This window comes from Rhinopithecus roxellana, chromosome 6 (assembly GCF_007565055.1).
Source record: "Rhinopithecus roxellana isolate Shanxi Qingling chromosome 6, ASM756505v1, whole genome shotgun sequence".
NCBI classification, from domain to species: domain Eukaryota; kingdom Metazoa; phylum Chordata; class Mammalia; order Primates; family Cercopithecidae; genus Rhinopithecus; species Rhinopithecus roxellana.
The window spans coordinates 65,312,906-65,326,073 of NC_044554.1; the positions used below are offsets into that span (position 1 = coordinate 65,312,906).

General features: G+C 40.7%; 1 protein-coding gene across 1 annotated transcript in view; it reads right to left on the reverse strand.

Moving 5' to 3' along the window:
- Positions 1–13,168, reverse strand: part of SND1 (staphylococcal nuclease and tudor domain containing 1) — a 447,074-nt gene that overhangs the window by 172,598 nt on the left and 261,308 nt on the right. The window contains exon 14 of the mRNA XM_010378725.2: positions 12,479–12,551. Coding sequence (XP_010377027.1) covers positions 12,479–12,551 — 73 coding nt within the window. The remainder of the gene's footprint in view (positions 1–12,478; positions 12,552–13,168) is intronic.

Here is a 13,168-nt window from a genome sequence, read left to right on the forward strand (position 1 = left end):
GATATTGTATTGGGGTTCTAGAATTGAGACTCTAAGGACCTTGTCTATCAGTGGAAAATGATGTACCACAGAGTGCATGAGTGATGGCAGAGAATTGAGACAGCTTTGGTGAAGATAACAGAAATTAATTTGTTCAGTTAAGGATCTCACATCATTGTCATTTCTTTCTCCATCAGTACACACGTGCTGATGGATGCTCTCAAGATTCCTCACTCATTCAAAACTACATAGACACCATCATTATGTACTTTATGCATTTCCTATTGTTAGGAAACTCCTAAAAACTACAGATCTAAAGATAAGACACAGTTTCTGCTGACAACTCAGGTGGGAAGATATCTAGCTTTTGCTGCCCCCTTGCTTTCCTTCATTCCACAAATACTGCTCTATGGTCATCAGTAACTCATGGAATTGCACTGTCCACTGGATAGTTTTCAATTTCATCTTACTTGACCTCGAAGCTGGAGACTCAATTCCTGCCTTGTGAAACTCTCTCTCCTCTTAATTTGTACATTACACTCGCCTGATTTATCTCCGACAGCTTGGGCGGCAACTTTTTAAAGTCTGTTTGTTCAAACACTCCCATTCCATAAGTAATCTTGAAATAAAGGGCTTGGCCTAGGGACTCTTCTCTCTTAATGTTCTCTGGGCATTTTTGTACACTCACATGTAGGTGTCCTATAGTCCTAAAACTAATGCATGAAGCCTAGGCCACTAATGCTCATTAGTGCCTCAATTTTAACATGTTCAGAAAGTCTTAATTTTCCTTGCAAACCTATTCTGCCATCATTTACAATATCAGAAAAGGAGCACCACCATCAACCAGATATTTGGAATGTTCATGCATGACACTTGATGTAACTTCCCTTTCTTGACCCCAATCCAAACAACCACTCAATTCTACCAGTTCTTATACCAAAATAGATCTCACATTTATCTTTCCGCCTCCATTGCCACAATCCTAGTTCCAGCCACTATTCAGCAATCACCAGGTGAACTGCAAATTCTCCCCTAACCATTGTTTCAAGTCTATCTCGAAATAACAGCCAAAATGGAAAAAAAGAAAAATTTATAGATATATACAAATTATCCCCTAACCATTGTTTCAAGTCTATCTCCAAATAACAGCCAAAATGGAAAAAAAAGAAAAATTTATAGATATATACCTAGCTAACTCTCTTTCTCTCTGTGTGTGTGTATATATATATGTACACACACACACACACACACACACACACACACACACACACACACGCTGTCCTAATTATTCTACTCCCATTTCAATGATTTCTCACTGTTCTTCAGATAAAATTCAAAATCCTTTTCAAGGACTACAATGTCCAAATTATTCAGTTATTCATTCTCCCATTACTATCCTCACATTGCAGCAATGCTGACTGGTCTTCCATTGTTAACACAAGCAAACTTCCACCTCAGGACTTTCGTATACAACATTTTATCCTTTGGCCCTGAACAAGATCTTCTGCTAACTCTTTCTTTGGGCCTCACTTTGAAATCACTTCAAGGACTTTATCAGACCACTTAGAATAAGCTATGGCCACCAGTATACACTCTCCCAGGACTCTGTACTCCCATTATGATTGTAATTATATAACAAATTGTGTATTCCCTGTAAAGACTATAGCTGTCTTGTTTAATATATTCTCAACACTCAGCATTCTGCCTGGCATATGAAAAGCTCTCGATAAATACTTATTGTTTGATCATTCATTCACTGATTCAACATGAGGAATGCGTTTAAAAAACAAGACAGAGATGGCACATGTTAAATGTCAAAAAAGAGATAAAGAGGCAGTAAAATAACTCAGGAGAGGGAGCGGTAGGATTTGGGACTGGAATTGGATGAAGAGTTTGCAATGTAAATACTATTGAGGATGATAATGACAGCTCTCATTTATAGAGGACTTTCTGTGTGCTAGGCAGAATGCTAAGCAATTTAATAATAATAAACACCAGGCTGGGAGCAGTGGCTCGCACTTGAGCCCAGGAGTTCGAGATCACCATGGGTAACATGGCAAAACCCCATCTCTACAAAAAAATAAAAACTTTGCCAGGCGTAGTGGTGCACACCCGTGGTCCCAGCTACTCGGGAGGCTAACGCAGGAGAATCACCTGAGCCTGGGAGGCAGAGGTTGCAGTGAGCTGAGATTGTGCCACTGCACTCCAGCCTGGGCAACAGAGCTGAGATCCTGTCTCAAAAAAAATAATGAACACCGGCATGTGAACCACTGCTCTCTGTTGAGCTCTTATGTCAACTGTTTAAAACAGCTACATGTATTAATTCACTCACTCACACCACAATCTAATGAGGTAAGTGCCATTATCATACCCATTTCCCACAGGGGAAAACTGAGGTACAGAAATAAAAAATAACTTCCTCAAGACGCCAAGGTTATAAGCAATTGAGGCACAACTGAACTCCAGTAATCTAATGTTAGAGCCCATGCTAATCATCGTAACTCCATACTGCCACTATATTCTAGAAGACACGCACCCCTTTGGCTACATTCTTTTACTAACTTGCCCACTTACAGTTAATAACCAGTATAACCAATCCTCTACCTTGGAGTATGGGGCACTTTTTTCCAAACACAAGTTCATGCTGTTTGAGCCCATCAGTTGGCAAACTGAATCTAAACTGGGCACTTTAATGAGATACAAAAAGATTCCCTTCTCAGGAGTTTAGAAACTAGTAAGGAAAACCAATGCACATATATTAAACAACTTACGAAATTACCAATTTATCAACAAGCACAAAATCATGGTAATATGATTATGTAAATGTTGAAGGGCAAGATCAGAAGGCAGTGGGGATAAAACGGGAGAAATTACCTGGAAGAGACATATGCCAGGGAAGAAGGCATGGCCAGCAGGGGAGAAGAGAGAGCATTGCAAAAAGAAGAAATGCGATTCAACAAATGCTAATTAACAATGAAGTCAGAGTCAGTCAACTGAGGACCTTAAGTAGTGGAGGAGATGAATACGATATAAAGAAAATAAATGGTCTCTACTGTGGGTGAAGTATCTGGGGATGTTGCAGTAATGCAAATCAATCGAACATGGGTCTTCCTCCAAATTAGAAATCTTGGTAATAGCTTACATTTTCAGGCCCCTTCCAAATTCGATATTGTATTAGGACTTCTATAATTTCTTCCTGAGAACACCATTTCCTGAACAACTGAGGCAGAAAACTACCAGGGCATTTCAAAGCAACCCTGGGCTCTAATTTCAAAATATCTGGATGTTAACACTGCAAAGAGTGTCCAAAATTCTGTACGACATATTCTGTAGGGAATATGTTGCAAGCATGCTAAATAAAGACTTAAAATACAAGTAAGCAGAATGTCTATGTTAGTAAAATTACTTACTTTGAAATGTTTACATAAGCAATAGCCACAGGACACAATGAGTTCAATCCAAGGCTAAGTAGTGTTATGATGGTAAAGTGGAGAGTGAATCTGGGGCTATGCAGAAATATTTCAAGTTTTATCACATCACTCAGCAGCCATGGGACAGATCAGACAATCCAATCACACACCTCAACCTGGGAGAAATTTTGTCAACTGCCTCCAAGATATACTTACATTCATCCCTGTAATGGGCTCATTTAACCAGTTTTGACCCATAAAATAGAATCACAGTGTTATCTACATGCACCCAGAGAATGGGAAAGAGAACAATCGAAGAGCCTGGACCAGCTATAGCCGAATCTATGGCCAGAGGAACTCTCTTTGGAAAAAGATGCTACTTTATTTGGAAAAAATGTTCCTAATTCCCTCAATTTCCTTTCTCATGTCTTTGAACAAAAAGAAAGGAAAAAATCATTATAGCTCAGTACACTTCAATGAATGCTAGGACCCTCTTGCTGAGGAGCTCATTTGCATGCACTCCTGTTTGTGAAGGCACAGTTAAACAAGGAAGCAGAAGGAAACCAGAAAAATTTATGGCAGAAAGCTTCCTGATAATAGAATCCATGACAGTGACATGCTACTGACTATACTGGGAGGAAGATATTTTTGTTATATAAGAAGGAACAAATAAAGAAGCCCTGTCTCTAACAGTGCTCCACCTCTGGGCAGCTCACCTGAGTAAACATTTTCTCAGAGGTGTTGAATTGCAGAGCTAGGACACTCACACCAATGGACAAGAAGCTGTGCCCTGCTTTCAAAGTCCAATCCTAGCTCCCTACCTCAAGGTTATCTGCTCTGGTGCCTGAATTTTCCAAGACAAGACTGTTCTAAACAAAAAGCTAAACCAAGTAAGGTACAGACTTGGAACCAGACATGATGCAGATGAAAGAGACATAATCACTTTCAAAATTTTTCTTTTTTAACGACTTTTACAGCCAAATTATTGTTCATGTTTCCAGGTACAGAGGAGGCAACAAAACCAAGATTTTCAAAGCATGTAATTCTATAATCATTTATTGCCCACCATATACATGGTTTTGTATTTCTCTTGCTTCTACAATTGTTTCCCCTGTTAAAAGATAATTTTCAGTAAGGTAAAATCTCGACTCTTATTCAAATATAAAATAAACTTCATACAGAAAATTTCATTTTAACCGCACTAATTAATAAGGGAACGAGAAAGGCTCAAAGAGACTAAAGAACAGATATAAATTAAGTTACTAGGAATACTGAGGTGAATTTGCTAAAGTTGCAAAAACAAAGTCAAACTAGGTAATAAAAATGTAAAGTTTGAAATCATTTATCTTACAGGGTGGAAATCAATTGTATCTCTTCGGGACCACATTTCTACATTTCTATCTACAAAGATGCAAAACAGCCCAATTAATAGAAGCTAAATAAAAGAAGTGAGAAACCATGTCCTAAATTTGGTGCCCTCCAAAAACAACACAACTCAGTCAAAAAGTGGACTGAAATCTATAAAAGGAGGCACTGAAACACAACCATCACTAACTGTGGCACCTGTTGCAATGAATTTTGAAAAAATTCCCATGTAAATAAAAAATGCTTTCAAATTTATTTAAGAGAAGGATGGCCCTGTAGTTCTGGCAAATATGAACAGGGGAGTTTCAAAAAACAAAGTGGTTGCACAGAACTCATATGAACAAAGAAACTATGGACAGCCAAGTGTGGTAGCTCATGCCTGTAAGTCCCAGTTACTTGGGAGGTTGAGGCAGGAGGACCTCTTGAGCCCAGGAGTTTGAGTCCAGCCTGGGCAACATAGTAAGATCTCATCTTTAAAAAGAAGTAAAGAAAAAAAGAGAAAAAGAAACAAACTATGGGCAAAAAAACTCCAACACAATAAAGCAATGCTTTCCATCACAAGGGTGAGAGCAACTGGCTGAAGCAACTCTCTGGCAGAATCAAGATCCAGGTCTTCTTAGTAACATCCAACTCTTAGCAGAGACATATTTTAGAAGAGGTGAAAAGAGAAAAGAGGGCCGAACATGGTGGCTCATGCCTGTAATCCCAGCACTTTGGGAGGCTGAGGCGGGGGGATCACCTGAGGTCGGGAGGAGTTCAAGACCAGCCTGACCAACATGGTGAAACCCTGTCTCTACCAAAAACACAAAAACTAGCTGGGTGTGGTGGCACGTGCCTGTAATCCCAGCTACTCAGGAGGCTGAGGCAGGAGAATTGCTTGAACCCGGGAGGCGGAGGTTGCAGTGAGCTGAGATGGCGCCACTGCCTTCCAGCCTGGGCAACAGAGCAAGACTCTGTCTCAACAAAAAATTAGGATATAAAATAAAATAAAATAAAAAATAAAATAAAATAAAAAATAAAATAAAATAAAATAAAATAAAATAAAATAAAATAAAAAAATAAAATAAAATACAGAGAGAGAGAAAAGAGACCAGGCATGGGGGCTCACTCCTGCAATCCCAGTACTTTGGAAGGCTGAGGTGCGAGGGTCACTTGAGCTCAGGAGTTTGAGACTGGCCTGGACAACAAGTGAGACTGCATGTCTATTTTTTTGGAAAAAAAATTAAATTAAAAATATAAGAGAAAAGAAAAAAAAAAATGGTTTGAAGTTTTTTCCAAAGTCTGGGAGAAACTTACAAGGTGGCTGCCACTTTGGCATCAGAGGTTGTGTGCCACAGAGGTGATGGCATGTTTCTGTGCAGCGAGGATCCAAGCCAGTCACCTGCACATTGTAGTCCAACCTAGAGTTCAATAAACTTTGCTTGAAGAAAGAAGAGAGAAATAGAGCAGTATCTTTTCCTAAATTAGTAACAACCTGAGCTACCAAATACAACAGGGATGCAAGAAAGCCACCAGGATAACCCAACACTCCCACCAACCATGGCTTCCAGTCAAGGGACCAAGAGAGCACACACTGCTTGCTGTGGAGAGCAAGTTCTGCAGACAGTAAGCTGGCTCTTCCAGAGTTCCTTTGGAATTTTCTCAGAGTAGCAAATGCAGAGTCCAGCAGTGGAGCCAGCAGCTACTGTGTGAATAAAGCTCCAGTGCCAGGCAACCCCTCCAGGTCACAGAAACCCACCCAACAGAGCCACAGGCCTTGATGCTGTGCCATCTGGACAGTAACTTAGACTGCAGTTGGCAAGAGAGACGTGAGAACATGGTGTAGGGCCAAGGGGGGTAAAAAAGGGAAGGGCTATTTAAAAAAAAAAAAAAAAAAAAAAACAAATACACTCTGAGAGCATTTGTGTCATCAAATACCAGAGATTAGAAAAAACAAAAAGCTGAAAGGAATTTTAGAATCACGAGAGTAAGAAAAATAAATCTAAACTAGGTGGGCCAGAAAACATATAAGACAAACTGCAATTTAACACAGACCTAACTCATAAAGCCCCTGGGTGATTTTGCTCCTTTTATCTTCTTCAGACTTAGCAGGCAAACCACTCTTTTTTCTTTTTAATTCTCTCTCTCTTTTTGAGATGGAGTCTCGCTCTGTCACCCAGGCTGGAGTGCGGTGGCACTATCTTAGCTCACTGCAACCTCTGCCTCCCAGGTTCAAGCAATTCTCCCTGCCTCAGCCTCCCAAGTAGCTGGGATGACAGGTGCCCGCCACCACGCCCAGCTAATTTTTTTGGTATTTTTTTAGGAGAGATGGGGTTTCGCCATGTTGGCCAGGCTGGTCTTGAACTCCTGACCCTCAGGAGATCTGCCCACTTCAGCCTCCCAAAGTGCTGGGATTACAGGCATGAGCCACTGTGCCTGGGCTTTTAAAAATTCTCTTTAGCCAAAAAGAATGTTATTTTTTTCTTATGCTTCCATCAAGGCCTAAACATTCAAAAAGAGCTAAGGAAAGGTAACACCTACAGAAATCTCAAAGAAAGGATGACAGTGCTACTAAAGTTTAAGAGGGCAATGAAAACCCGAAACTGAAGGCAGAGGTCAGGAGCACATGCTGGAGAAAATCCAACCCTGTCTACCAATCTATTTCTTACCTATTGATTTAATCTTATCTGTTTTAAAGGAACACTTCAATCCTTTATATTAGCAAGTCAGAATCCTACTGGTCAACTCTGTAAGACTTCGTTTCATGAATAATAGGGCCCCAAATGTCTGACCTTCTTCCCCTGTGCCCTGCACCTTCCCCAGAGCTAGTCACTGGATCACTCCAAACCATGGCTTAATTTTTATGCTAGGTGTGGTGGCTCATGCCTATAACAGCAATATTTTGGGAGGTCAAACTGGGAGGATCACTTGAGGCCAGGGGTTTCAGATTGGTCTGGACAACAGAGCAAGATCCTGCGGGTGTGATGGCATGCACCTGTAGACCCCATTACTCAGGAGGTCGAGTCAGGAGGACTGCTTGAGCCCAGGAGTGCAAAGCCACAGTGAGCTATGACTGTGCCACTGTACTTCCAGTCCAGCCCTGGTGATAAAGTGAGACTCCGTCTCCTTTAAAAAAAAAAAAAAAATCAGTAATATTATGTATTTCCAACAAAATCAGTCATGGAGAAAGGCGGTTATAAAAAAGTGCTATGTAACATGAGCATGAAACCAAGCTACGATGTGATAAACGTCCAAAGGAGCACAGCAGCAGTTAACAGATAAAAAGACCCATGGATTAAGAGAATAAATACTGTAATAGTGAAATTAACAGAGGAACTGTCAGGACTACATAATATGAAAAGGCAGAATATATTGAAAAGAAGACAACCCCTATTCTGGGACTTTCAGAAATAAGACTGAAGAGGATGCTGTCTTGTACCATCAAACAAAATCGTAACTTTTCAAGCACAGAGGACAGACACAAAAGGAAAAGGACAGAGAAGAAAACTCAGATATACACTATGACTCATTGAGTCCTATTCCCATATAAGAGGAAGATGGAGAAGTGGAGGTAAAGGTAAAAGGTAAAATCAGCACTTGCAGGGCTGGCTGCAACTTGAGGAGTGGGGAGCTCTCTCTAATCTCAGAACCATAATTGATTTGTCTGATCTACCAGAACAACAGTAAACCATGCACCAGCCCAATTTTATTGCCTGTTTTACACTCTATCTTCAGGAGATTGTATTTATTACGGAGCAGGCTACAGCAAAAACAATAATAAACCTAAGATAAAGAACAGCTGAGAAACCTGAGATAAAGAACACTGGCATGCATATTCCAACTTTTTCTGTGCTGGTGAGGGAGGGAGCTGAGACAGGATCAATGAAAAACAAAACCAACTAATAATGAAAACATGGATGTACGAAGTCAGTCACCACAGAACCCTTCTTCAAATCAAGTAAGACCTAGTACCAAGTCGGTCAAATTCTCAGCTAGTTCTACACACTCTGGAACATCCTGGCCTGAAAGGAAACCAGACTATGATAAAAATGGCAGCAGTGGCTAGTACTTCTAATAGCCTAGTTCCTACACTGTGAAAAATTGGAAATAGCAAAAAAACCAGTAACTTCTTCAGAAGCTAAAGTACCAGCTTGGGAGTATGTAATTTTCTTCCTTTAGTGGTCACCCTAAAAATAGGTATAAGAGATGCAGATAGGTCAACATACACACACACACACACACACACACACACACGTATTTATTTTTGGTAGAGATGGGGTCTCACTACATTGATCAGGCTGGTCTTGAATTCCTGACCTTAAGCAATCCTCCCACCTCGGCCTCCCAAAGTGCTGGGATTACAGGTGTGAGCCACCATCCCTGGTGTAGTAGGCCAAGTTTTTATCAAAGCCTTAGAGAAACTGGGGGTTCATTCAGTTGGTGTTATATGCAGATGTTCTGTCCATCTTACGGAAAACTCAAAACTCAGTTGACTTTGACATCAAAACCCATCTGTAATAACAAACAAGAAGGCCAGCTTATTTGGCCACTACAGAGGCTGGTATCTTACCTTCCAAGGCAAGCCATCAACCTGACACTCCTGTGCTTAGATGAGTCACTTCCAACCACATGCAATCAGCCAAGCAGGTCTTGTATTTGCTAGGTCTTCATACAAAAGCATTTTAACGCACTCTAACCCTTACTCTGTGAAATCATTTTTTAAATGGCAGGAGAAGAGATAATGGAAAAGGAGTAGAAACTCAACTCCTAAAGATGGAGGACACTAGAACAAAATTACAGGTTATCTGCCCCACCATCATGATATAATCTCTTCCATACAACACATTTCTTAACAGTGTTTAGGAGACAGAATGTGCACTTATGTATGTCTATTTTTTCACCAACGATGTGTACTGGGATGGAGAGGAGGGTGGTGAGAGGTATTATGCACAAACAGTTCATTGTAAATTATTTCGGCAGCATATTGCCTACACTGTCACCTCAACAAAAACTTCCATTTATCATGGCCTGCAACTAAGAGGGGGATCAATCTGGGGCAGTGGGTAACACAGTTAAAGATTAAAAAAAGATTAAGAAACCTCTGTGAAACCATTACGTATATGTACATTACATTGTCTTTTTCCCTGTTTATTCTTCATCTGGCTGTAAGCCGTTTGGCCCATCTGACCCCACACCTGTCCCACAGACAGCAAAATTGCCAGCATGCTTCAGGAAGCAGAAAACCCATATATCTCACTTAAATGGAACAAGGGCACCCAACATACACACAGACTTAACACTGTGATGGAAAGAAGGGAAGGTTAGAAGGTGGGAGAAGACAAAACTCCTATATTAGAGAGGGCACAAAAAAATTGCAATCTTAGGTGAATAATTTGTGATTCAGGCAGACAAGGTCATATCTGACATCCATTTAAATCCAACAGCTTTTTCACTTTCAGTCTCCCATTTGCCCAAGCTTTACTGTTTTATGTGGTGACTGAGAGAAATTTAATTGGCATTTATGTTTAACTTAAGAGCAAACCAATCCTTCAATACTGAGACAGAAAAGATAATAAAAATTGGTACAAAACTGAGCTAGACTTTAAGGGGAAGTTGGTGGGGTAGGAATAAAAGTAAATAAATAAATGAAGACAAGTTTCACAAGACCCACTGCTAATGACAGCAGAAATAAAGGAATAAAAAAAGCATCAGAAATCATCAAGGCAGGAGGCAGCGTAAGATTCAGAGACAGCAATGAAGATCGTTAGGACACTACATTGAGGGGTACGGAGAGGACAGCCCTGAGACCCGTGTGCCTGAACCTCAAAACCTCCTTAGAGTTGCTTCACCTCACTGCCGGTGTTAAATCAGAACTAGAAATGAAACCAGGTGGGCCCAAGGAGAGAGCCTATCCCTAAGGCTGAAATCAGCTTCTGGAAGGCCCTGGAGTATGGGCCCCACATAAGCTTTTGGATGGGCATATTTGGTCCTTTGTGTAGAAGGGTTTTCATCGCATTTTCCAAACCATTTGTAACTTTTTTCTCCTGCTGATGAATCGCCAAAAATTTGTCCTTTTATTACTATAACAGCTTCAACAGCTTTACCAAAAGATCAATATTAAGGAAAGCATTGTTGAGAATACCGTGCACATACATAAAAATATTAATAATATATATGCAAAGAATAACTCAGCCGGGTAAGCTACACAGAAAATAGGCCAAGTAAGATCGCACTGGGTGAGTCACACCTGTTAAAAATGAACATTAGCAGATACACCATAGTTACCTGTGGCTCAAAGGCCATTAGCTACAGGTTTCTGGGCTTCTCAGGATTCTAAGCCACAAAAAGTGCATATCACTTTACTTCACCCACTTAACAGAGGCCCCAACCTCTAGACTGAAGTCCAGTTAATGTGTTGTAGGTAACACTGTTTAACCCATAATCTGTAGTGACTGGTTATACAGAAAGAAAAGCTCAACAGAGTCCCACTGTTTAAGATGAGCAGGGGACCACTATACCTAGACAAGGGGAGCCTGCCAGACACATTTGTAGCAAGCAATCACCAGGAGCAACAGAAAAAGCCTCAGCCAGGCCTGGGCATACCACATAACAGGAAGATAATACACTCTGATTCATCACTCCTGCAGCCTAGGCTGAGCTCTAGCACTTTTGTTTATACTAGTATTTTCTTCTCGGTGCCCAAGGCAAATTCCCTGAGTGCTTAAGCTAAGATTTACTAGCTCTTCCTCCTTCCATCTCCCCTGGGCTTCATCTTCCCTGGGCATCTTCCCTATGCATGGCACAGACCTGATCCTCTCCTTAACCATTAGTGACTGTGGTGTTGAAATGGATGGTGTGTGTCTCAGCAATAGAGAGTGCCTTTCCTGGCCACCTGATCCAAATCAGCACTTACACCACTCACTATCCCCTTGGCCAGTTTTATTTCTCTTTACAGTAGTTTTCGCTACCTGACATTGCAACTGCCTCCCTTTCCCACTTGAATGTAGGGAGTTCAGCGGTTTTCTTCATTGTTATATTCCTAGTGCTTAGAGCAATTCCTGGCATACAGCAGGGACTCAATAAACACTTGTTGACTAAATGAATAAACTATCTCAACTATCAAACGGATCTATTCAGCCAAAGAGACCCTAAACACTCAAAGGTAAAGTCCTTACAGCTAAAGAATCATTTGGACACAGCCTATTGGGAGCTCTAAAATATTGGTGCCACTGATTCTTCTTTATTATCTATATGTATTATCTCAAAGGATGTTCATACATTTCTCCATTCTGTCCCACTTATAGGCAAGCAGAGGAACAAGAGGTCATGAGGAAATCATGATGAATTCATATCCTTCTCCTGAAACCTATACTTGACCTTTTGCCACTAAGACTTCCCACTCACATCAAGAACTGGACAGGGGTTTTAAAAAGAGGCAATTTTATTTTAATATAACTGAGAAGAACTACCTTCCAAACTCAAAATACAGTAATTAAAAATGAAAAAGCAACATAGAGACAGTTCAGGTAAAGAAAAAGAATGAAGTTAATTCTGCTTTTCCAGATTATAAAACAGGCTCCCTATAGATACCTAAGTAGATACCCCGGGCAGAGGGGAAAAAATGTCAGTCAGTGCCTGAAAAGAAGCGAACTAGAGAAAACACATAAGCTGAGGTCCTTCAGCAAATATGCAGACACGTTCTTGAGCCTCTGAGCCACACAGCTTGATTCAGGGACTCGACTCACCCCAGATATATCTGCGACACGGTGGATAGGCACTTCCTTCTTGCTATGCAGTCCTTTGCCATTCTTAATAGCTCTGTTAAGGAAGAGAAAAACCGATTAAAATAAGAATCACAATGGGAAGGGGTAGGAGGGTGTGAAAATGAACAGAGAAGTGAGGGTTGTTGAAGTGGGGATGTATGACTACACAAGTCACACTGTACACTGCCGAGTAGCCAGTCTGTGCAAGAGGATTTGGTGGAGGGGGGATTATAAAGCTGCTCTTCTCTTAAGCCCAGTTACCAGCATGTGGCTGCCAGTTTCCACCAACAGTGTACTTAGTAATCAGAGGGCTCCCTTACTTGTTTCCAAAGTAAAGGCATTGCTCCAGGCACAAAAGAAGAATCAGTTAGAGAAGCACACGCCTAAGAAACAGAAGTAATAACGTTTCTTTCTGTGTTTAATCGCATGAAACATTTTAAATGTAAAATATGTGGCTAGTGTTCCAATTCTAATGGAAATAAGTTCCTCCCAGGTAAAAAGATAAGTTGTCTTGAATGGAGCAATACTGTAGAGAAAAGTCATTTAACAGTAGGAAAAAAAATTAGCAAATGCTACATAACTGACATTAAGTCTCATTTTCAATCAGTCTCAGCTATAGTAAGAGGAGATTTAACAGGGAACTCTGGGACTCTGCCAACCTCAGCCATGGGT